This window comes from Canis lupus, chromosome 35, assembly GCF_003254725.2.
Source record: "Canis lupus dingo isolate Sandy chromosome 35, ASM325472v2, whole genome shotgun sequence".
In the NCBI taxonomy this organism is placed as follows: domain Eukaryota; kingdom Metazoa; phylum Chordata; class Mammalia; order Carnivora; family Canidae; genus Canis; species Canis lupus.
The window spans coordinates 7,548,805-7,574,498 of NC_064277.1; the positions used below are offsets into that span (position 1 = coordinate 7,548,805).

Here is a 25,694-nt window from a genome sequence, read left to right on the forward strand (position 1 = left end):
TAGCCAAACTGTGGAAGGAGCCTTGGTGTCCATCGAAAGATGAATGGATAAAGAAGATGTGGTGTATGTATACACTGGAATATTCCTCAGCCATTAGAAACGACAAATACCCACCATTTGCTTCCACGTGGATGGACCTGGAGGGTATTATGCTGAGTGAAGTAAGTCAATCGGAGAAGGACAAACATTATATGGTCTCATGCATTTGGGGAATATAAAAAATAGTGAAAGGGAATAAAGGGGAAAGGAGAGAAAATAAGTGGGAAATATCAGAAAGGGAGACAGAATGTGAAAGACTCCTAACTCTGGGAAACGATCTAGGGGTGGTGGAAGGGCAGGAGGGCGGGGGGTGGGGGTGAATGGGTGACGGGCACTGAGGGGGGCACTTGACGGGTTGAGCACTGGGTGTTATTCTGTATGTTGACAAATTGAACACCAATAAAAAATAAATTTATTAAAAAAATTACCATTTGATTAGGTTTCTTCTTACGGGATTAAAACCAGCCAACACACTCCTCCTCCCTAGCCTATGATCAAAGCCTCCTTTAATTTGGTATTTTATTAATTTCTGGTTGTCCTCAAAAAGCAACAACAGGCCTGTGACCTCACTTCTTTTTTTTTTTTTTAAAAAAGCATTTATACTTATAAAAATTGTTTTTAAGGCATAGAGTTTCCTACTCCTTAAATGTGCATTTCTAGTACTATTAAGATCTTTCATTTATGAAGTGGTTTCATTTATAGACTACAATGCCTCCGGATTGTACGAGAAGCATGGTATGATGCAATTGATACCGACAAGTTAGGGATGTTCATCAGATTTGGCTTCTTTCTCTCCTGCTTCATCACAGGCTGACTTGTCCTAATGTTAGCTTTATTTGTTTTTGCCTGATGATTTTTTTTTTAATTTTTTTTTTTTACAACAATCAGTGTTTGCCTGAGAAGGTTCGGATGATGTCTGGCCTCTGGGTCCTGGAACTCCCCCTTTACTGCCTCTTGAGCTGCACTGCCTTTTTCTCCAGGCATCTGGAGGGTACCTTGGGGAGCACCTGTGTGTTTGCCAGGAGGGCACAGCCTTTGAGGGGCTGGGCCGGCTGCACATCGCCACCCTTGTCACCTCCGAGCTGCTAGAGCCCCTGTTTCCAAACTTTGTAAAAAAACATCACAACTCCTTTGTATTTGTGAAAACTTGTGCAGAGTTGTCATGTCATAGGGACAGAGAGGGGATGGGCCGTGTTGAAGCAGGTGTGTGTTTTCATGGAACGCTGGTAGACTTCCCTTGAGAGTCCCACCATCCTGTACTGCTGCAAGGGTTTTACCTTTCAGTATGAAAATAATAAAAATCCTCTAGAGTTTCTTTCTTTCTTTCTTTCTTTCTTTCTTTCTTTCTTTCTTTCTTTCTTTCTTTCTTTCTTTCTTTCTTTCTTTCTTAGATTTTACTTATTTTCTCATGAGGGACACACAGAGAGAGACAGAGACCCAGGCAGAGGGAGAAGCAGGCTCCCTGTGGGGAGCCAGATGCGGGGCTTGATTCCAGGACCCCAGGATCAAACCCTAAGCCAAGGCAGACGCTCAACCACTGAGCCACCCAGGCATCCTTAGAGTTTCTTTTTTTCCCCTAAAGAGGAATTACTTGTCTCTTCTGCCAATTAAAAAACATTTTTTTTAATTTACTTCTGCCAATTCTGGAGATTAGAGAAAGTGAGGTAAGGCATGCACTGACAGGGAAGGCTTTAGGAGCTAACAGCTATCCTAGGGCTGCAGCCCCCTGCCGTGGAGGAAGGCCCTGGATGGAACAGCTCCAGTAAAAGGGCCCCAGTCAGTCTGAAGGTCTATTCGGTCCAAGTGTGGTACCTGGAAGTCCCTGTGTTGGGTCTGCCTTATTCATCCATGAAGTGTGGGGAGGAGAGCAAGAGGAGTGTTTCCCTTAGAGTGAGAATGTGGCTGCCATGCAGCTGTAGTCACGCCTCGTCATCCCTGATGATCAATCAACTATGAGACCAACAGAACTATCCGCTGAGCCAACCCCATTAGGTGATCCAAGTCCCTGATTAATGACCACTAATCTGTATTCATTGTTTACCAGCAGCTTGAAAAGGCCTTTAATAATACCAGGGAAGGAAACAATTAGCAAAGTACTGGGCCAGCTGACCCTATGACCTCCAGAGGCCTAGACTTTTCTCCTACCCTGTGGATTTGGGCCCTAGAGCCAGGGTGGCTCCATAATTCCTTCAATGACATGGGACCAGCATCTCATCTCCTTGGGAAGCTCAAAACACTTGATTTGGGAGCAAGCACTTTTTCCTCTTAATTATTAGTATCTATCCTTCAGGCACCTTCTTTAAAGAAAAATATAGGTAGCTATGAAATTGTTTAGTCTTTTATGTAGACTTGATTACCAATGAAATGTCTTGAAATTGGAGTTTTAAGTGGCTTTTCTGTTGAAGTGTAGTATACATACATAAGTATATATAGATCATAAAAGTTGCATTTGGGTGAATTTTCACCCCTACATACACACCAAGTCTCCCAATTGGGAAATAGAAGCCTCCTAACACCCGACAAAACCCCTTCTTTGGCACCCCCTCCCCCCAAGTCACTCCCCAAGGTAACCACTGCCCTAATTCTAACACCATACACTGGTATTTCTGCCTTTGAACTTTTCCATTTTAACTGTTTAAATCTGCTCCCATGGAAACAAACAAGAGGTGGTAGAAAGGGAGGTGGGCGGGGGGTGGGGGTGACTGGGTGACGGGCACTGAGGGGGGCACTTTATGGGATGAGCACTGGGTGTTGTTCTGTATGTTGGCAAATTGAACACCAATAAAAAATAAATTAATTAAAAAAATAATTCTGTCCCATGGACAGAGGCCTTCCCTGGTAATATTCTTACCTCAGCAATCTCGATTCTAAAGAATGCTAGCTATTTCGCCTTTTCCTTTGTGTCTTATACATTGGACCAGCTTGATATAAAGCCATAGAACTCAAAGGCTTAAAAGTCTTTCCCATAGACAGAGGAAGTCCTTTTTGTTTAATCATTTAGCCACTGAGGAGGAAAGATGCATATGTGTACACCTTCCTATTTTTTTCCTGCCTCAATTTCTTCTTTTCTCTTTTTATGTTCTCCGTAGACAGCCTTCTCTACCTGTGCTATCCTTGCATACAAACCTTCCTCAACACACCCTGCTCTCCGGAATTAATCACCACTGTGCACACTGCCTTGAATTGATTCTACTGTTTATCACACAATAGTCACATCAAACCTCAGAGAATTCCCTTTTTAATTCTGTTTTTTTTTTTTTTAAGATTTTATTTTTAAGTAATCTCTATGCCCAAAGTGGAACTCGAACCCACAAACCCTGAGATGGAGCGTGGTGTGCTCCACCGAGTGAGCCAGCCAAGCGTCCCTTCTGCTTTTGATGTAAAAGCAGGCAAAGGCAACACAAGCTAAAATAAAAAATGGGATTACACCAAATGCAAATGCTTCTGTACAATAAGGGAAACCAACAAGACAACCGACTACATGGGAGAAGGTATTTGCATATCTTACATCCAAGAGGAGTTAACATCCAAAATATATAAAGAACTTATGCAACATAACAGCAAAAAACCCCAGAAATTCAGTTTTTAAAAATGAGCAGAGGACTTGAATGCACATTTTTCCAAATAAGACATACAGATGGATAACAAGCATGAAAAGATGTTCACCATCACTAATAATCAGGGAAGTGCAAATCAACACCATACTGAGATATCACTTCATACCTGTCAGATTGGCTATAATCAAAAAGACAAAAAAAAAAAAAAGAATGTTAGTGAGGATATGGAGAAAGGGGAACCCTCGTATGCTGTTGGTAGAAATGCAAACTGTACAGCCATTGTGGAACAGTATGGAGATTTTTTTTTTTAATCCAGCAATTCCACTTCTGGGTATTTATGCAAAGAAAACACCAATTTGAAGAGATATATGCACCCCTATATTCACTGCAGCATTATTTACAATAGCCAACATATGGAAGCAATCCAAGGGTCCATTGATCGATAAATGAATGAGGACGATATATACACAATGGAGTATTACTCAGCCATAAAAAGGATGAAATCTTGCCATTTGCAATGACATGGATGGAAGTAGAGGCAACTATGCTAAGTGAAATAAATCATACAGAAGGACAAATACTGTATGATGTCACTTACAGATGAAATCTAAAAAAAAAAAAAAAAAAAGAACCAAATGAACAACAGAAACAGATTCATAGATACAGGAAGCTGTTGGCTACCAGAGAGGGGAGGGGGGGGCGGTGAGAAGTTGGGCAAAATAGGTGAAGGGCATTAAGAGGTACAAACTTCCAAAAAATTAAAAAAAAAAAAAAAAAAATTTAGGGATCCCTGGGTGGCGCAGCGGTTTGGCGCCTGCCTTTGGCCCAGGGCGCGATCCTGGAGACCCGGGATCGAATCCCACGTCAGGCTCCCGGTGCATGGAGCCTGCTTCTCCCTCTGCCTGTGTCTCTGCCTCTCTCTCTCTCACTGTGTGCCTATCATAAATAAATAAAAAATTAAAAAAAAAAAAAAAAAAAAAAAAGAGGTACAAACTTCCAGTTATAAAATAAGTCATGGAGAGGAAAAGTACAGCATAGGAAATAGAGTCAATAATATTTCCATAACTTTGTATGGTGACAGATGGTGACTAAACTTATCATGGAGAACATGTCATATGTGTACAAATATCAAACACTATGATGTACACCTGAACTAATAGGATATTGTATGTCAATTATACTTCAATAAAAAAAAACTATCTTCCATGTTTTACAAAAACCCATTATGTCATCATCAATTAAGTTTTCCAATTAAAAGGACAACCTATGATTAGTCTAAATCCCTATTATTAAAACTAGTCAATGAATTTAATATTCCATGGTGTCATTTTAATATTAATTAGTCATATTTTCATACAAGAGAAAGAAACATACGTTAAAAATTATTTAAAGATTTCATTTTTATTATTTTATTTTTTTGAGGTTTTATTTATTTATTCATGAGAGACACAGAGAGAGAGGCAGAGACATAAGCAGAGGGAGAAGCAGGCTCTCTGTGGGGAGCCAGATGTATGACTCAATCCCAGGACCCTGGATCATGCCCTGAGCCGAAGGCAGACGCTCAACCACTGAGTCACCCAGGTGCCCCCAAAGATTTTATTTATAAGTAATCTCTACCCCCAAAGGTGGAACTTTAACTCATAACCCCAAAATCAGGAGTTGCATGCTCCACCAACCACGCCAGCCAGGTGCCCCTAAAGATTAAAAAAAACAAAAACAAAAACCTGTAAGAAATCTATACCTGGAAGGGGAAAATGAGTAGAAAACCAACTTCTAGAATGTACAGCTTTTCAGCTTATCAACCTGAGTGGGAGGCTTTGCTTTCCTTGAATGAGGGTGTGATGTCTGTGTTTATACATCTGTTTGCTGAAACCATGGACATCCCAATCATTAGCTCATTCATTAATTCATTTCCTGAGCCCTGTTATGTGCCAGGCATTGTGTGAAGGCTGGACTTTCCAAGGAGAAGTTCTACTCTTCCTATGAGTAGACTTGGAAGCCCAAATAGGATATTTATAGGTCTGACCTTTAGAGTACAAGAAACAAGTGGTGTCCTAAAATAGAGTATTATTGCTTTCAATTATGGCATGCACATAATGAGAACTCTAAATGCATTTTGGGATGAAGATAATAGTTGAGTGCGTATTTCTTTATAAAAAATAAGGATAAGGGGATCCCTGGGTGGCGCAGCGGTTTAGCGCCTGCCTATGGCCCAGGGCACGATCCTGGAGACCCAAGATCGAATCCCACGCCGGGCTCCCGGTGCATGAAGCCTGCTTCTCCCTCTGCCTGTGTCTCTGCCTCTCTCTCTCTCTCTCTCTGTGTGACTATCATAAATAAATAAAAATAAAATAAAAAAATAAAAAATAAGGATAAGCTCTGGGTTGGTTAGGTTTAAATAAATCTAGATCATTATTACTTTTAAAATTAAAACTGATCTCTTTACCAATCAAGTTAACAAGAATGTGGTCACCTGGGTGGTTCAGTCAGTTAAGCCTCTGCCTTCAGCTTAGGTTATGATCCCAGGGTCCTGGGATAGAGTCCTATGTTGGGCTCCCATCTCAGTGGGGAGTCTGCTTCTCCTTCTGCCCCTGTTCGTGCCCCCTCTCTCTTTCTCTCTCACGTTCTCTTTCTCTCTCTCAAATAAATAAATAAAATGTTTTTAAAAAAAGTAACAACAATGTATTGCAGCCCTGTTTGAATTGGTCAGTTTCTTTATGGGAGTAATTGCTTACTGGATTTTAGACCACCTCCTCTCCTTTCAGCATTTCTACGATGTAAGAGTCATAGCCAACACTTGCGTGTTGCTTATGTTTTAAAGTCTCATGTCAGGAGGATCTTTAGGCCTCTTTAAGGAAGCATTAAGTAGCTGGATGAAAATAAGTATTTAATATCCTTTTCCTGTTATACAGTAAGTCCTATATTTGATGCTTCCAATGATTTCTTACAGATACATCCAGAATCACTCTCTAACCAGATAATATAGCCTTGCCTTTAAATAAAATCCAAAGATTTAAGATAAAAGTTTCAACAGAAGACATGAGGTGGGAGGGTGATTCTCTTTTCTTCTTCCCATGGCAAGTATTCTGTTATCAGTTCACATCTGGCACATTTTCAGCTTTAACTGAACCCATATCTGTTAGCCCAGATTTTTCTGAGCTCTGCACTATGGAGAGGTAAGAGCCGGTTAAAATGAATTTGCTGAATTGTATATAAATTCAACCCATTGAATCCACTACTGTTAATCCCATTAACACCTCTACTAATCGTATTGCATAATCAGCCAGCTGAGACCCAACCCCCTTTTTGTATTCTTGTTGAATACAGAAGACAGATAAATGTCAGAGTTCTGCCCTAAGTTAAGATTTCTCCCCATAAAAGAATTCTGGACTCTGAAGGGAAGAATGCTCCTTTACAAGGTGACATCATCCTGTCCACTCTTGGCCCAGGGTCAGCAAACTCATGGATCAGTGGTTTCTAGTCTATGGGATGTAGATGCCTGAAAGGATGAGAAGTGTTTGTCAAACACATGTATTATTTTTCAAAAGTATGGAGGTGTGAAATTGCTATGAATGAAGTATGCATAAGTATAAAAGCATTGGTAAATTCATAGAAGTTTTTTTGTCATTATTTACTCCATCAGTTGCTGTCAGAAGCATAATTTTGCTTATGTGCAGGTTTGCAATTTTTAAAAAAAGATTTTACTTATTTATTCATTGAGAGATACAGAGAGAGGCAGGGACATAGACAGAGAGAGAAGCAGGCTCCCTGCACAGAGTCTGATGTGGAACTCGATCCCTGGACCCTGGGATAATGCCTTGAGCCAAAGGCAGAGACACTCAACCACTGAGCCACCCAGGTGCCCCAGGTTTGCAATTTTTAACAATAAAATGGTCCTCATAATTTATAAGTTTGGGGGTCATTGTTTGGAAGTGTTAGTGATTTACCCTTAATTCCTGGATGAGCTCCTTTCAGCTCCATAAAATATTGAAACGTTAACATTACAAAACTATTGCAAATGGAACAAATATATTCCTACTCTGTAGAAGTCACAATATTTTTTTACCGCATCCTTTCCTAATTCCGTCTCTTGACATTTGTAGTTCTAATTGGAGAAAGATAGTATAAGTATGCAAAAAATTAAATAACAAGCTAAGAAAATGCAAAAAAAAAAACCTCATGTAGTATGTGATCAATTGTCAAGTGCTTTGAGCTCAGAGGAAAGGGTGAGAGGAAGGAATGGGGAAAGAGAGAGAGTGTGGGTAGTGTGGTGAGAGAGAGTGTGTCAGTTGGGAGACTGGACATTAGGACAGGTTTTTATAGACTCACATTCCTGGCTCTGCTAATTACTTGTGAATGACCACGGATAGACAACCTGACCCCGTTGAGCCTCCATTTTATCATCAATAAAATCAGAATTTAATACCTCACTCACAGTATTATTGTAAAGATGACTATTACAAAGTGCTTTCCATGTTTTGTGCTATACCTGGTCTACAGTATGTGCAAAATGAATGGTAGTTATTATTTGTTTTATTAGATTGTCAATCCTGCCACCATTGGAAGGATGACTTACTTATTTTTGTTTCCCCACCTAACACAAGCACAATGCCTGACTCATAATAAGTAACCCCTCCAAAAAAAAAAAAAAAATCCCCAGTGTTGCTAAATGAAGGGATGAAAGGAGAGGTAGATGGTGAGGAGAATTTTTAAAATGAAGTATAAGCTTTGGTGACCTGGCAGGGTCTCATGATGAAGTAAGACATGAAGTGAATTTAGAAGAATGTGTGGAAAAGGTAGGAGGGCATTACAATTGGTGATGGGTATGAACAAAGGTACAGAGGTGAGAAAACACAATATATGTAGAGGGGAGATTGGGATACAGTTGTAGAGGGCTTGGAATGCCAGGCTGGAGACTGTGTATCTTATCTGCTGAGAGTGGGGAGTCAGTGAAGACTTTGAGGAGGAGAATGACATGATGAGAACTTTCCAGAAGGTTAGTTTGGTGATGGCTTGTGGTATGGAGTAGGAGAAAGGAATAGGGCAATCCACTCTAAATGGGACATGGTCAAGTCCCTGACCATTGAGAGACAAAGGACAGATTAATGAAAGGGCAGTAGTTGCTGTGTCTTCTCTATTTTTATGAATTCTTAATGTGGCCATTTAAACCATTTACCAACATGTATACTGACCCTTGAAATATACAAGATGACATTTTTGAAAATCATTGCAGGTGAAAGTTTAGCTGGAGAGGAGACAAGCTTAAATTGGAGGGTTAGATTGATGAGAGGTATGGAGCATGTAGCATTAATTGAGTCAAGAAGTAGAGGTGATTTAAGGACCAGGCTGGGTTTTATTTTCTTAGAGTCTTTAGAAGATAAACAGTAGTTAGGGTTAGGAAATGGATTGATCTATGGAATGTGTAACTGATCTGAGAAGGCTAAATTGCCAACTGGTGAGACTCTCTTGCATGGAGAAAGGTGAATTAGATTAGATAGAGTGGGAGCCAGGTGGGAATTGGAGGGACAGGGCTGACCTGCTAAGAGGAGGTGGAGAGCAGGAGCTGGATGGCTCCCCTGGTGATGGAGAGTGCAGGTGAAGCCAGGTGAGGTGAGAGCCAGGCTGGGCTACGCCTCCTTCTCCTGTCAGTAGGGTAGCCTCATCGACCTCTCTTTGCCACTCCATTTTCACTTGACCAGGAGCAGGCAGGTGGAGCCTGGGAAGCAGAGTCAGAGCAGGCTGGTTGGTCTTGTTACATTTTCAGGAAAGAGGTATGTCTCTGTGGAGGAAATTATTTTCCCCAGATAAAGAAACCATCTTTGGAAAGAAATACAGAGAAAGAAAGAAGAAAAAGAAGGAAGGAAGAAAGGGAGGGAGGGAGGGAGAAAGAAAGAAAGAAGGAAAGAAGAAAGGAAAGAAAGAAAGAAAGAAAGAAAGAAAGAAAGAAAGAAAGAAAGAAAGAAAGAAGAAAGAAAAAATAATGAAAGGAAAAAAGTAAAGGGCCCTCTTCTTTCCTACTCTTAGGGAGAATTCACTCATTTATTTATCATATCTATTAAATTTTTAAAAATTCACTTTCCTCTTTTTCCAATATCTGCCATGTTTACTGACCACTGACTTTGTTCTCTAAGTCTCTCTCATTACTGACCATAATGTACTCTTTATCTCCTGCCCTGGGGACCAAACAAGAAGGGTGTTGAACTCCCTAAATTTTATTATCTAAAAATTATAGAATGTCCTGATTAGTGGAAGTTTCATAAAATTCATAAAGAATCAGAGTGGCTTTGGACCTCTCAAAAGCAATTCTGCAAACAGAAGCGAGCAATGCTTCCAACAACCTGAAGGAAAATGATTTCCAATCTAGAGTTCTATACCTAGCCAAATTATCAGACAGGTATGTGGTGGGCTAAGGACACTTTCAGTCACATAAGTTCTCCAAAGATGAATCTCCCATGCACTTTTTTTCAGTAAAGTTGGTGAAAGTGAGTGCTATCAAAATGAGGGAATTAAAAAAAAAAAAAGAGGGAATAAATCAGGAGAGTGAAAGACATGCGATCCAGAAAACAGAAGGTACACCCAACACACAGGAGGCAAAGGCAGCCTTAGGATGACAGGGAAGGGAGCTTCCAGGTCAACTGTGCAGAAGCAGATCTGAAGAACTGTCAGCTCAGATTGAAGCAAGTCAGAAGGCTCCAGGAAGGATTTTTTTTTTTTTAATAACAAGGCTAGTTAACATCCAACACCATACATAGTTAAAATTTTTTTTTTCTTGTGATGGGAACTTTTAAGATCGACTCTCTTAGCAACTTCTTTTTAAAAAAGATTTTATTTATTTATTCATGAGAGACACAGAGAGAGGCAAAGACACAGGCAGAGGGAGAAGCAGGCTCCCTGCAGGGAGCCAGATGCGGGACTGGATCCTAGGACCCTGGGACAGCAGACGCACAACCACCCAGCCACCCAGGTGCCCCTCTCTTAGTAACTTTTATAATTACAACACAGTATTGTTAACTACACTCACTATGCTCTACCTTGACTCCCCATGACTTATTTATTTTGCAACTGGAAGTTTGTGTCTGTTGACCTCTGTCTTCCATTTCACCCACTTCCCATCCTCCAACCAGGAAGGATGTTTTTAAGCAGAGGAAATTAATAGAATACCTGTTGTGAATGTTTGTGTTGAGAAAATATTTACTCAACTAGAAGAGAGTTTGGGAATAAATTAATGATAGCAGATAACTAAGCAAAAGCAAAAAAAAAAGAAGAAGAAGAAGGACAGTTATTAATTCTGGAAGGAGGGAGAAGTTGCAAAGGAAAGAAAAAGTTTATAATAATTTTGGTACTTAAAAAAGCAACATAGTAGCATTATTTGTAATAGCCAAAAGATGGAAGCAACCTAAATGTCCACCAACAGATGAATGGGTAAACAAAATGTGTTCTATATATACAGTGTAATATTATCCAGCCTTTAAAAAACAGGGAATTGGGCAGCCCGGGTGGCTCAGCGGTTTAGCACCGCCTTCAGGGCGTGACCCTGGGGACCTGGGATCAAGTCCCACATCGGGCTCCCTGCATGGAGCCTGCTTCTCCCTCTGCCTGTGTCTCTGCCTCTCTCTCTCTCTCTCTCTGTGTCTCTCATGAATAAATAAATACAATCTTTTAAAAAATGTTAAAAAAATAAAAATAAAAATAAAATAAAAATAAAAAACAGGGAATTCGGACACAGGCTACAACATGGATGAACCTTGAAGACAGTATGGTAAGTGAAATAAGCCAGACACAAAATAACAAAAATTGTGTAATTCAGTTACAGAAGGAACCTAGATTGGTCAAATTAATAGAGACAGAAAATGGAACAGGAGTTCCCAGGGGCTGGATTAGGCAAGGGGAGGAAGGCATTAGTGTCCAATGGGGACAGGGTTTCTATTTGAGATGACAAAAAAGTTCTGCAGATGGATGGTGGTGACAGTTGCACACATTGTGAATGTACTTAATCCCACTGAATTGTACATAATGATTAAAAGGGTAAATTTTATGCCATATATATATATGCCATATATATATATATATAACAACTTTTAAAAATAAAGAAAACCCCTGAGGCACAAATAAATAGAATGAGAATTATTATTCTCATATTGATGAATACCAAATTTTTAAGACTCAGGTATTGGGAAATTTAACTTCCCTTGTAAACCCAGATATGAAAGCTACCTTTTTTTCTATGAAATTGCATACCTTTATTTTATGGATCTATTATTAGAAATGTATATGCTAACAAGTCTTCTATGTACCCATCTTTCATTAATAACCTTTACCCCTTAAGATCCCATTATATGCCTTTTCTAACACATTGTTTTTTAAGAATAAATTAAATTAATTCATTTATTTGAGAGAGGGGGGAGGGGCTGAGGGAGAGGGAGAAGGATAGAATCTCAGGCAGACTTCTCACTAAGCATGGAGACCTGCGCGGGGCTGAGATCATGACCTGAGTAGAAATCAAGAGTCAGATGCTTAATGGACTGAGCCACCCAAGCACCCCTCTAATACATACTTTTTAATATAAACAATCTGACCACACTATATATATGGCTTAAAAGTTGCCTTTTTTTTTAAGTGAGTCACTTTTTAAAATTTTATGTATGTATGTATTTATGAGCCAGCAAAGGGCCCCCATTTTTTTAACTTTACAATACATTTGTCTTCTTTCTACATCCATGATTATATAAATGGACTACACCTATTTTCTTAACATTTTTTTTAAAGATTTTACTTATTTATTCATGAGAGACACACAGAGAGAGGCAGAGACATAGGCAGAAGCAGAAGCAGGCTCCATGCAGGGAACCCGATGCGGGACTTGATCCCCAGACTCCAGGATCATACCCCGGGCCGAAGGCAGGCGTCCAACTGCTGAGCCACCCAGATGTCCCCTTAACATTTATTTTTAATGATAACAATGGGATCGAGATGTATTCCATGATACTATAGTTCCCTCTTACAAAGACAAATCCTGCTGTAGTTCAAAGGAGGTTCAAAAAACCTTCCTTTTGGAAAAATAAAATAAAATAATTAAAACCCCTCCTTTTGTATATTACATTTTTTTCCTCAGGGCTATAATACCAATAGGAATATTGATGTTTGTTTTCAGAATGCAGTAATTATCATTTTAAATCATGAGGTTATGTTTTCCTTATTCACTAAAGCAAAATAAAAGGTCATTTAGAGATGACAGGTGACATTTCTCCTCAGTAGCATGGTGGGAAAGGACTCCAGATGCTTTGCTTGATTCCACCTGAAGCCAAATTGCTAAGCAGTTAAAAACTTCAGGGAGCCGCCAGACAGGTTTAACGAGAATGATGTGTACCTCTCCACACCCACCTTTGCAAGACAGAACTGCTCCACAGGTTTGTTGAAACTGCTGTGGAACCGTGCTACAACTCTTGCCTAAATTTGAAACGTTTTTGTCCAATGTCAGCATGGTTTAAATGTTTCAGGTTAAAATCCTGCAAATCATTAAAAATGCACAAATCAAATCCAGTTAGGTTTGTTGCAATGGGCATTAATTTATGGCCGAAGAAACCGTCCTGTAGGCTATCCTCCTGATTTGTGTGATTTTTTTTTTCTTTTAATCCAAATCTCGTTGAAGGGAAGTTTTCTCATTTGGAGTTGTATGTTCAGTTCACTAAATCCTGGGATGCTGATTAAAGAAACCAGAAGGAGCCCAGTCTCTTAGGGCTTCCCAAAAAGGAATGTCCACGGATTACTAAAGATTTCAGGAGAAAACCCTCTGGTGTCTGATGTCTGCAACCCTTACACTGAGGGCTACAGAAGGATTGCTAGAAGACCCTGCAAGGGCTTGCTGGTCCTCGACAGGGCAGGATTATTTTCCTAAACGTGTTTGGTAGTTGTGACTGCCTTCCATGCGATGATGGCTCACTCCTTCAGTTCGGCCTCTCCCTATCTGCAGTGGATGCTATTTGCTATTGATTGGAAAATTCTAGAACGGGATGGATCACTCCTATAGAAAGCTCTAGGATCTGTACCTTGACACTTTAAAAGAGCCTTTGAAAAACAAACAACAAAATGGTATGCACCTTTTAAAGCCATGCTGACAAGACATCTTAAATGAGGCTGGGAAACGCTCTTGGTATAATGCTAAATTAAGAAGCTGATACAAATGTGTATATAGAGTTTGACATCGGGTAAAAAAAATTCATTGAAAAAAACACTGGAAGGAAATCTACCCAAAATGCATAGTGTGATTGTCTCACCTGGATGGTGTAGTTATAGATGAAATTTTCTTAGCTTCTCTGCATCATCCCACCTTTTCTGAGTTTTTTTTTTTTTTAACAGCCAACAAACCTACTTTTACAAGTTTAGATTCATCCTTTTAAGCAAACCCTTTTCTTCGTTTGCTAGCAAACTCTCATGTCGTTCTTAAATTAAAAAAATTTTTTTTATCGAAGTTCGATTTGCCAACATATAACACCCAGTGCTCATCCCATCAAGTGCCCTCCTCAGGTCTAATCTAGGTTTTGCTCCCCCACAGGCTGGGACCCTGATAAGGAATGCAATGTCTCGCTGCCTCTGTTGTTTCTGAGGCAATGGAGGAGTTTGAATGGTTTCTTTCCTGGGATCTGCAATTTTACCAAGACTCCACAAAATGAAACCATTGCAATCCTAAATTAGGAGAGTCTGTTGAAGCTGAGAATTTTCCCCTCCAGGCCCTGCTCTATTTGGATGCTCAGTTTTTGTGTTTTTGTTAATACTAGCAGTTGGTTTATGTTTCGTGTTCTGTCTCCTGTGTTAGATGCTTCAGATGTCAAGATAATGAAAGACAGGAACTTATTCTTTAGACTCCCCTGTGTGGACATTTCTCTCTGCAGCAGGGAAACAATGTAAGTGCAATAAATCCTTCAGATGATAAAACGATAATGGTTTCAGGAACTTGCAATTTTACCTATGAATATCAGTAATTTTGAAAGATGGTCACTTCAGAGACTAGGTGACATGTCCTCTGCATTACACTCTACCCAAAGGTAGATGTCTTACTTTATGGAAGTAAGGTATGGCTTCACTTCTGTCCTGATTTTATGTTGTTTGTATATGAATTTCTAATTTCACTTTTTCTAAATGATGGAAGCTGTATTAAAAAAAATAGCCAAAATAAAACAAAAATGTGCACTGTGATTTGATGACACCAGGAAAAACATTTGCCTCACCTGTAAAGATAGGATTAAAAATAATGCTTTTTTGTGGGGCTATTGCAGTGCAGGCTAATGATTTAATAGTTAACTACATTTCCAGACATCCTATGTGTCTGGTGTAGAACAATAACAATTAATAGCATAGTTCCTTGTTTGTTTGTTTTTTCCAGTTCCTTGGTTTTAAATTGATACCAAATCACTGCTCAGAAATGTATTCATTCATGTCTGATTGTACAGGAATTTTGACATCGTGGAAAGGGCATGAGGCCAAAAACAGAGTTCTAATATTTTAGATAATGAGTGACTCAGGAAAGTTTCTTAACCCCTCTGCGACTCACTGTTTTTTTTTTTTAAATTAAATATGAGTTTGGGGGGCACCTGAGTGGCTCAGTCAGTTGAGTGTCTGACTTTGGCTGAGGTCATGATCTCAGGGTCCTGGATCCAGCCTTCTGTCAGGTTCCATGCTCCATGGGGAGTCTGCTTCTCTCTTTCCTGCTTTCTTTCCTTTCCAGCTAGCACTCGGGAGCTCTCTCTCTCTCTCTCTCTCTCTCTCTCTCAAATAAATGAATGGAAAATCTTTAAAAAAAAATAAAATTTGGGGTTTGGTTTATATGGCACTTTAGTTGGTGAAATCTTTCTGGGGCTGCAGCATCTCTGATGCAGATGCTGTGGGTAGACACTGGGCTCCCACCAAGCTACAACCAGCCTGGCACTATCATGATCTGTTCTGGCTGTTGACTGTTCTCAGAGTTTCATTTACAAAAAAGAGTTCCAAGGCTCTAAAAGTTTTGAAAACAACTCGTATAAAAATCCTTTAAGGCAGCTTTTGTTTCTGAAATTCTCTGTAGAACATAAAATTCAAATTTTATGTTTGAATTCCTTCAGAAAAGGCTAAGTACCTATTCATAATTCTCAATCTCTCTCTTTTTAAATATTTTATTTATTTATTCATGGGAGACACACAGAGAGAGGCAGAGACACAGGCAGAGGGAGAAGCAGGCTCCATGCAGGGAACCTGATGCGGGACTCAATCCCGGGACCCCAGGATCACGACCTGAGTGGAAGGCAGACTCGCAACCACTGAGCCACCCAGGTTCCCCATAATTTCCTCACGTTATAATTAGCACATTATATATCCATGTGGCATTTGGTGATAATTGGGTTTACTGGCAATAATCTGCATCTTGACTTTATATTTATGGAAATTTGAGTAAGTGTTCCAGTCCCAACATGACAGATCGACAGTTCCTCACAATCATGATAAGCTTAAAAATTACTTTGAGACTATATTAAAAAGGCTAACTTAACTGGCACCTGCATTATATTCATTGACTCTGTGGCCTACCCACTAAAAATTAATGTGAGTTACTGTTTAGCTTGGCGGGTTAGAAGTCATTTGGTTAAGGGTGTGGGTGGCCCCTATGTGGTCCAAAGCTCCGCTCACCATCATCCATACCCTTAACTTCCAGCCCCTCAGCCTCACAGCTTGAGGTTTTTTTTTTTTTAATAATAAATTTATTTTTTATTGGTGTTCAATTTGCCAACATACAGAATAACACCCAGTGCTCATCCCGTCAAATGCCCACCTCAGTGCCCATCACCCACCCATTCACCCCCACCCCCCGCCCTCCTCCCCTACCACCGCCTCTAATTCATTTCCCAGAGTTAGGAGTCTTTATGTTCTGTCTCCCTTTCTGATATTTCCTACCCATTTCTTCTCCCTTCCCTTCTATTCCCTTTCACTATTATTTATATTCCCCAAATGAATGAGACCATATAATGTTTGTCCTTCTCCTGAGTGAAACAGCTTGAGCTCTTAATGAAAAACAGGATCAGGCAAGAGCATGGGTTAATCCCCAATAGATATGCTATTCAATTAGAGGCAGTCAAGGAAACATACTCTTTTAAAAAAAATTTTAAAGATTTTATTTAGTTATTCATGGGAGACACAGGCAGAGGGAGAAGCAGGCGGGGATCCTGATGTGGGACTGGATCCCAGGACCCCGAGATCAGGCCCGGAGCCTAAGGCAGACACCCTCCACCACTGAGCCACCCAGGTGCCCCAAAGAAACATACTCTTAAAACATAAGGGATAGCACCATTTATTAGATATTACCTGTGCAGAAAACCAAAACAAGGAGCAACAACAACAACAAAATCCTCTCACTACAGTGATAGAAAACCTATTTGAGAAGTTTCTCTCAGCTTTTTAATTTTTTAAAAGGTAGTCTTCTTCCCCTGGTAAAAACAAAAAACCACTACAAACAGAAGAATTCTCCTGTTCCTGAAGGACCTTTGAACCAAGGATAATAAAGATAGTTCTGAGCTAATGTATGTGTTTTGCCAACATTTTCCTATTTCTGGAATGAAATTTATGTGGTGTATCAAATTGCTTTTTTTTCAATGGGCAGTTTCAACTCTAAGAATGAGAGATCAGTCTTATTTGGGGGATACTGAGGACCTAGATTTAATTATTTCTGGTGGTTTCTAATTTATTCATAAGAAAGAAAGGACAAAGATATGTATAATTACCCCCCAATTAAGTCATCTGCTATTTCAATAGGCATTTTCTCTACCTCACATCATAGTTCCAATCTTAGCTTTGGTACTTTGGATTTGTTCAAATACTGCTCCCCTGGCAGGCAGGAAGGCTATTTTAACTCACCAGCTGTAAATCTTTTCTGTGGCCAAGGGATATCATTTCACCAACAAAGAGAGATGAGGGAGTTCCCATGGGATTTTGAGCAAGAAAATGATCCCTCCTAATCTCATTGAAATCAAGGTGCTCTGTTTAGTTTTAAAAATAATACTCAGGATATGACGGATGCCTCTTACTAACCACAAGGTTATCTCCAAGGTCAGCCAGAGAGAAAGTTACATGTCAGTGATCTGTCTCTAACAGTACAAGGGGACGTATCTACAAGTGGCAGGAAGAAAAACAGCTGACCTTGGTCAGGTGAGCTGGTGAGGACTTTGCCAGATTTTGGATTGGGCACTTTCTCAACTTGGTTGTAAGAAATAAGCTGAACCCTTCTGCTGTACCCCACTATTCTATAAAGATACCTTTGTAATAATGTATCGAATGTGCAGGAATTATTTGTTTTCCTATCACAGGCTTGACATCTTACAGAAAGGGAGCCCTGCCTTATTCATCTTCATATGATCAGTGCTGGGCCTATTGTGAAGCGCATAGTAGATGTTTAATAACAACTGCTTTTTAAGTGAATGAATGTTAAATGTCTGCAAGAAGGAGTTTTATTGATTCATGGGAGATTAAAGACAAAAACGCTAAAGGCTAATGTTTCCATCTAGCAAAGAGCTTTTGGTTTACTGGGTGACACCTCAGCTTTATGTAATGTTTCCGTTTTCAAGAATATTCACATATTATAATGTTGGCAGGGTAAGTAGTAGTATTTCCCTTCTGTACATGAAGAAATTGAGCTCTTGCCCAAGTAAACTGTAGCATAAGATCAGAACTCTGGTCCTTTGATTCTCAACCTTCACTGTGGGGCCTTCCATGAGAGGAGCCAGTTTAGACAACTAATGTGTATATGTCTGGATTCCATCTATCATGTCAATCTTTTATGTCATCCTTTTATCTCCCTTTATCCTTAAAGAAAGATAAATGGAAGCCATTGTCTTCCCAAACCTGGCATATTTCATTAGCTGGGAGCCATTTGCCTTCCTGGGAATACCTAAAGGAGTTCAGGAAGCTCTAGGACAGGCTACCAAGTAATGGTAGCCAGAGGTGTATAGTTGGTAGGTTGTACTTTCCACCTCTTTACTTGTTTTGTAAACAGATTGAACAGCTCTGTGAGTCTGGGTGGTGGCTGGGTCTATGTGTAGCCAGGCTCCGGACTACCCAATGTGAATTAGGTAGATATGTCTTGTTCTTTTTTTTTTTTTTTTTTTTAACTTATTTGAGAGAGAGAGCACAAGCAGGCGGAGTGGTAGGCAGGGCAAGAGGGAGAAGCAGGCTTCCCAATGAGCAGGGACCCCAATGTAGGGCTTGATCCCGGGACTCTGGGATCATGACCCGAGCCGAAGGCAGATGCTTAACCGACTGGGCCATCCAGGTGCCCCAATATGTCTTTTTTTTTTTTTTCTTTTAAAAGGAAGATTTAATCACAGAAGTAGAATTACTTAAGTCTTTTTTTTTTTTTAAGATTTTATTTACTTATTCATGAGAGACACAGAGAAGCAGAGACACAGGCAGAGGCAGAAGCAGGCTCCACGTAGGGAGCCTGACATGGGACTCGATCTCGGGTCTCCAGGATCACGCCCTGGGCTGCAGGCGGCGCTAAACCACTGAGCCACCCAGGCTGCCCTATGTCTTGTTTTTAAGGAGAATTCTCTTGTGCAATTGCATGACCTTCTTGTTACACGTTACACATTATAGAATGAGGGAGTCCCTGAATTTTTTTAATTGAAGGTTTACTATATTTTTCAGGGCAGTGACTATGCCTCACTCATCTTTGTATTTTCCAAAGTCTAACATCGGTCCTCCCATATAGTAGGTTATAATTATTTGCTGGACAAATGAGATGCATAGAGGCAACAAAACACCCTAAATTAAATTATGTGCATTATGCACTGACACCTCAAATGGTTATTTGGACCATTTGTGCTGATACTGACTATCAGCCATTGATTCAATTTTCAGAAGAAACACCATTCTTGTCTGTACATCAGAGTTTGCATGATCATTTGAATTTCATCACTTTCGCATTTATTGAAAAGGAGTGGAAATTGAGACAGTCATGGGAATTACTGAGTGTGCTAACAGCAGCAAACTTTTATCTCATTGTATTTAATCTGGTCAACTCTGTGGGCAATAGGGAAGAAAAAGAAGAGCACGTTTTTGTGGAAGATTTACACCTAAAAAGTGAGGTGTGATTAAGGGTGCTAAAACACGCTAACCTTTAGAAAACTCCCCCACTCCCTTTAGGACATGCAAATGTAGTTCCATTTTTATTCTTTTTCAGTTTACAAACATTTCAGAATATGTTGTAAAGAAGGTAGGTTCACGGGCATTGTTTGGGAAGGTGACAAATATTTATTATGGAGATTTTTAAGTGGTGTTTACTAAAGTGTAATTGAACAGTTTTCCAAATTTTATTTTATTTATTTTATTTTATTTTTTATTTTTATTTTTTAGTTTTCCAAATTTTAAAAGCAGTTTTTTGTGTGTGTGTGTGTGTGTATGGATAGGTCTGACTGGGACTGGGTCTGTACCTCAACCCTGGTCACAAAGACTACAGTGTGGTTCACACCTAACTGGGAGGGGCCCCAGAGCAAGTCGCTGGAATGTTCTGGCTCAGAGTTACTCATCTGTACCAAGCAGACGATCTCTGTCCAGGGTTCTCGCTGCTGCTCTCAGACTGAAGTCCCAGGAAGGCCACTGACTTGTGGGAAAAGCTGACTTTTCAAAGGGATGGGTCTAGGGAGAAGGCGCTCAGGCGCCTGAGACAAACATTCCTAAGGCTCTTTTACAAAACCTGAAAACCGGGTCCGGAGGTGGATGTTTTCGCAATTTCTTGTTCAAAATGACCATCAGCAGTCAAAATAAAATAAATCACCATGTATATTCCCCCTTTTTACTGCATGGGAAAAAAAAATGGGTCATGTTTTCCTCTTCACCTTCACTCCAAAGAAATTAATCATTCACGGTGAAGACCTTCTCCAGCAAGTGGTGGTTCGTTTCACACGTCGGAAATCGAATTTCGGAGACAATTTTTCTGCATCACGGGAATAAAGGAAAATTCAAAAAAAAAAAAAAAAAGTTTCCCAAACAAACAAAAACAAACACACCTCACCAGCTAAGCACGCTCTTGTCAGTTCTGTTTCTGTGCAAAGCTGGGGCTGGCACTGTTTTCCAGGGATTGGCAAAAAGTAAATGTTTCATAAGTAACCGTCCCGTCGAAGGGGCCTGGGTGCGCGGCTGCTTTCCGCCCCGGGGCCCGCGGGAATCCTGAAAAGCCGGGGCCGCGCGTCCCGCCCCCGCCCCCGCCCCCCCCCACCCCGAGCTCCCGCCCCCGCCCGGCCCCCGGCCTCGGGGCGCAGGGCGGAGCCGCGCGCGGGCGCAGGTGGGGAGGGGCGGCCCGGGCGCGTCGGCGACACCCGCGCGGGGCGGGGAGGCCGCACCCCGCCCCGGGAAGAAACCCGCCAGGTGTGGCCGGGCGCCGGGTGCCAGCGGGGAGCAGACGCGCGCCGCCACCGACCCGCACCGCCGCCGGCTCCCGCGCGCCCTCGCCGCCCTCGGAGCCCCAGCTCCGCTCCTGCTGCGCCCCGCGCGCCCCGTCCCGGCGGGGCCTCTCCCTGCGCGCCCGGCGCCGTCTCCGAGCCCGCCCCGCCTCGCCTATGCCGCGGCGCTGAGCCGCCCTCCGAGCGCGCGCCGACATGAGCTGCAACGGCGGCTCCCACCCGCGGATCAACACGCTGGGCCGCATGACCCGCGCCGAGTCCGGCCCCGACCTGCGCTACGAGGCGACCTGCGGCGGCGGCGGCGGCGGCGGCGGCGGCGGCACCAGCAGGATGTACTACTCCCGGCGCTGCACCGTCACCGACCAGACCTCGGACGGCTACTGGTGGGTACCGGCCGCGGCCGGGGGCGCCCGAGCCCGCCACGTCGGAGGGAGCGCTCCGTGCCTGCAGCCGGGAGGGGCCGGCTGCCCGGGTCGCCGCCTCCCGCTGGGCACCCCGCCCCCGCGCGCCCGGCCCGCCTGGCACCCCTTTGTCCCCGCCGCAGGTGCGAGGGCGAGGGCGGGGGCGGGGCCCTGCCTGCAGCCGGGTAGGGGTCGGCCGGCGAGGGGCGCACGGGGCCGGCTGCCCGCGGGGTCGCCGCCTCCGGCTCTGCACCCCCCGCGCGCCCGGGCCCCCGGGCATCCCGGCCGCAGGTGCGAGGTCGGGGGAACTGCACGCAGAGGCGCGACAGCCAAGGAGCGCGGGCTCCGGCCTGTCCTGCAGCCCGGCTCGGCCTCGGGGCGCCTCCGCCGCTGGGGGCTTAGCCCGAGACCTCCCGGCCCCAGAGGGCCCCGCCTCGGCCTCCCCGCGACCCCCGGGGCTGCTCGCGCTCCGCCGGGACGCGCGGGTCCCCAAGGTCTCGCTGCACCGCGGCTCCCGGGCGCCCCGGGGCCCAGCGCCTGCGCCCTTTGTTCCCTCCTTTAGAAACAGCCCAGAAGGAAGGACCTCGGTGTCTTGGTGGCCGAGGGCGGGCGCGGGACGCGGGGGCCTGTCCGGGTCCAGGTGCCCCGTGGGGGGGGAGGGGGCCGGGATGCGCGCAGGGTCTGCGCCTCCGGGGCCTCCTGGCGCCCGATCGCGGGGGTCCCTTGGGAGGATGGGGGGCAACCGTGAGGCTGCAGGTCCTCGGGGCGCGGGGCTGCACTCGGGGAGCCCACGGGAGCCGGGACAGCCCGCGGGCCGCGCCCCCCCAGGCCCCCGCCAGCCCCCTGCGCCCTGCCCGCCCCCTGCCTCCCTGCCCCCCTGCGCCCCGCCTTCCAGAAAGTCACTTACCCTGCCTTGTGGCCTGAGGCTGGGGAGGAGCCACCTGAACACGCTCCAGGAGTTTTTTTGTTTTCCCAGCACTTTTTGAAGGCAGCGACGACTCAAGTTAAGACCTGTTTCCGGCCTCGATGTACTTTCCCCCAGCATCTTGACAATTGGTTTCTCTCTCTCTGTTTTATTAAAACTTGGCCAACCAATTAAATCTAGTTTTAATCTCCCCTCCTAGACTTTTTGTACTTGGGAAGCACCTTCCTTTAGCCCACACGTTTATACCTAGGTCAGGATTCTGCAAGGAATCTTCAGCAGCAATTTTTTTCTGGCATTTTGTGAACCAAGTGTTTTATTTATTTATTTATTTATTTATTTATTTATTTATTTATCTTTTGTATTTTTCTTTTAAACTATGATTCTGTTTATCTAGAGTCCTGATTTTTTTAGGTTGACAATAAATATTACTGTTAATGGAATATTTCACTCCCTCGGCCTCCTGTGGAGGTAAATTTGTAATGAAATTACTATATCAGCTAACGAATTGAGTACAGATACATGGTTTTTGACGATTCTTCACTGAAACACTAAATTTTGAGGAGGCGCAGTGTTGTCCCAGAGCATTATTTCTTGCATTCTGTATTTCCGATCGAAAGCCTGTTGATAAATGATGTCAAGTTTTACATCTCGCTAGGAAGGGAAAACAGACTGACGTTTTGAATTATGTAATTTGGGGGGACTGGTGTTTCTTTGCTTTGATGTTGACCTAGGCCGCAGGAAGTCTTGCTTGGGGGCTGGAGTCAGCGTGGGGCCGTTCTTTCTTGATCCAGGAATGGGGATTCTCCTAGCACTCCTGGCCGGCCACTGGTGCTGTCTGAATCTTCTGGAATTAGAAAATTAGCACACACAAAAAATTGCCTGCAACTGCTGACTTCTGCATTTTAAAAACGATGACTGACTGGAGAGAGACGGGGCTTGTGCCCACACTTTTCTTTCTGGTCTTTTTGCATGGTTTTGTGCAGAGGGATTTGTTGTTTCAGGGCAGGTTACTTTGAAGAAGTGGGATGCCATCTCTGACCCCACTGCCCTCTGAATGAGGATTAAGAACCTAATAAGTGCTTTTCTGGCCAAAAGTTCTTCTAAATAAAGGGTTTTTTGTTTGTTTCTAAAGCACAAAAACCGGTTGAATTTAAGCTTGTTTATTTAAAAAACTGCCACTTTGTTGTCTGATTTTTTTTAAATAATCGGGATTTGAAATAATTAGTGTTTGTATTTAACCTTTCCCTAAATGTAATTTGAGTGTGTAAAGAGCTCAAATTTTAATTTGCTTTTTAAGAGGATTTTAAAACATTTGAAATAATTAGTGTTTGTATTTAACCTTTCCCTAAATATAATTTGAGTGTGTAAAGAGCTCAAATTTTAATTTGCTTTTTAAGAGGATTTTAAAACATCTTCCTGCATCTGCGTTTTACGTGAATAACACTTGCCAGTTCTGAAGACTTTATTTCGTTGATGGTTCTCCCTCCTTCCCTGCCTACCTGTCTTTCATGTTTTCTTTATTTTAGGCTGCATGCAATCACAGCTGCTTTCATTTCTTTTGCTTTATTTAATACTTTAAAGTTTGGTAAATGTTACATGCTTGATGATGTAAGAGAGAACACTGTTGAAAATTTAAACTGTGGATATTGCTTGTATAGGATGTTCTATGAATATGGGCTTTCAATTAAGGCAGAACTACCATAGCCTTGTTCCTGTGGTTAAAAGAAATGACAAATCTGTAGTGAAATTCGGTGGCCAAGTGACAGTGCTACAATTGGATCTTTCACTGATCAAAGTGTGGATATTGTAGGAGGATTAGAAGCCAAATATAGTCATTAACCTTCAGAAATATGTGGTTATAAAATTCTTACTTTTCTCCAGAACTCATGATTTCAAAACCAAAATACATGTGATCTCTACTTGATATAAAGTTTGTTTTAAACCATCTTTTACAAAGAAGCCTTTTTTTTTTCTTTTTGTAAACTACCTTTTAAAAAGAAGCTTCTTAGCAAGAGCTACTCACATCTATTTGCATTGAATTTCAGAGCTGGAGAGAGTGCAAAGGTGTACAGAAAGAAACCTCATTCTTCTACTTTGGAGATAAGTCGAGTAAGACTTGCCCTAAATCTCATAGTCTAGCCATGGCTACATTGACGGGATTATCCAGGGCTACTCACCTCTGCCCTCTTGTCAGCCTGTGCCTCTAGACCATGTATCTTTTTGCAGCAGATTGGACAGTCCTGTACTTAAACAATGCAAGTATCTCAAGTCCACTCATTCATTCATTCATTCAGCAAATACTAGACATCTGCTGTGTGTTAGGCGAGTCAAAGGTGAAAATACAGACTTCTTGAAAGGAACCTAGGTCTTTAAAGGAAAACAAACAGTATAATACAAAAGGATAATAGACAGGAGGGTACCAATGACTCAAAGGCTTCCAAAAAAAATAACATCTGTATAGCCAAGGCACTAGTGACATTTTATAAAGAAAGTGGTGCTGAATTAGAGTTGTGAGTGTTTCAGCTGGTAAAGATGGGTGAGCAGAGGAGCATTCCAGGGGGAGGGAAGTATGAGAAAAGTCTGGGAGGTGACAAACCCGGGAACAGGTTCAAGTCTCCTTTCTGAGCCTTTGCTGTAAGTGGGAAGCAGTAAGACATACGGACGAAGGGCCAGAGCCTGGGACACCTTAACTCCGTGCTGGGGAGTGTGCATAGGCAGAGGGGAGCCAGTGCAGGTTTTCACCCTAGCCAGGGAGAGTCTCCTGCCTTGAAGGAGCAGGGAAATAAGACTGTCCTAGTGAGCTGTGGGCCTGTTTCTGTGGCAGCAGTGTGCAGGGTGGCATGAAGGGGAGGGAGTTGACTTCAGGAAGCAATCGCGCAGTGAAGGAGAGAGGTGATGAAAGTCTGAGGGTGGTGGCCTAGCCTTGGGACAGGAAAGTAGATGGGGCCAGGTAGACTGGCAGCTGCAGCTGAGAGCTGGACGGGCAGGGCCAAGGGAGAGTCTGAGAAAGCAGGCTTGGAGTCGAGTGACTCACAGCATGGATCTTCTAAATATTTTTCTGGGAAGCGATTGCAAAGTGAGATTCAGTTTAGCTTAATCTATGGCAGATAACACTTAACATGGTTATTAACTTTGAGTAAGTTACCTATTTTATAAAAATGCCAGATTGGTGGCTAATAAGAGTTACCATTACCTGGCAAACACCTGTGATGCGCCTGGTATCTTACGCACGTTGTTACCTGAAGCCTCGACAAACTTCCCATTTTACAAATAGAAAACTGAGGTTAAAGTGGTCACTTAATGACTTGGCTTAGGTCACACAGATAGTTAGTTGGTTGAGCTACCTTTGAATCCAGTA

The 25,694-nt window shown here is 42.5% G+C and overlaps 1 protein-coding gene across 2 annotated transcripts in view; it reads left to right on the plus strand.

The window, feature by feature from the left end:
* Positions 1 to 21,040: 21,040 nt before the first annotated feature.
* The window catches only part of LOC112658666 (desmoplakin), a 45,274-nt gene continuing 40,620 nt past the window's right edge, over positions 21,041 to 25,694 (plus strand). Inside the window, exon 1 of one of the 2 annotated variants that reach the window (XM_025444893.3) lies at positions 21,041 to 21,393. In XM_025444893.3, coding sequence (XP_025300678.1) covers positions 21,206 to 21,393 — 188 coding nt within the window. In that variant the 5' untranslated portion in view covers positions 21,041 to 21,205. The remainder of the gene's footprint in view (positions 21,394 to 25,694) is intronic. The other variant, XM_025444901.3, reaches the window with a different exon arrangement.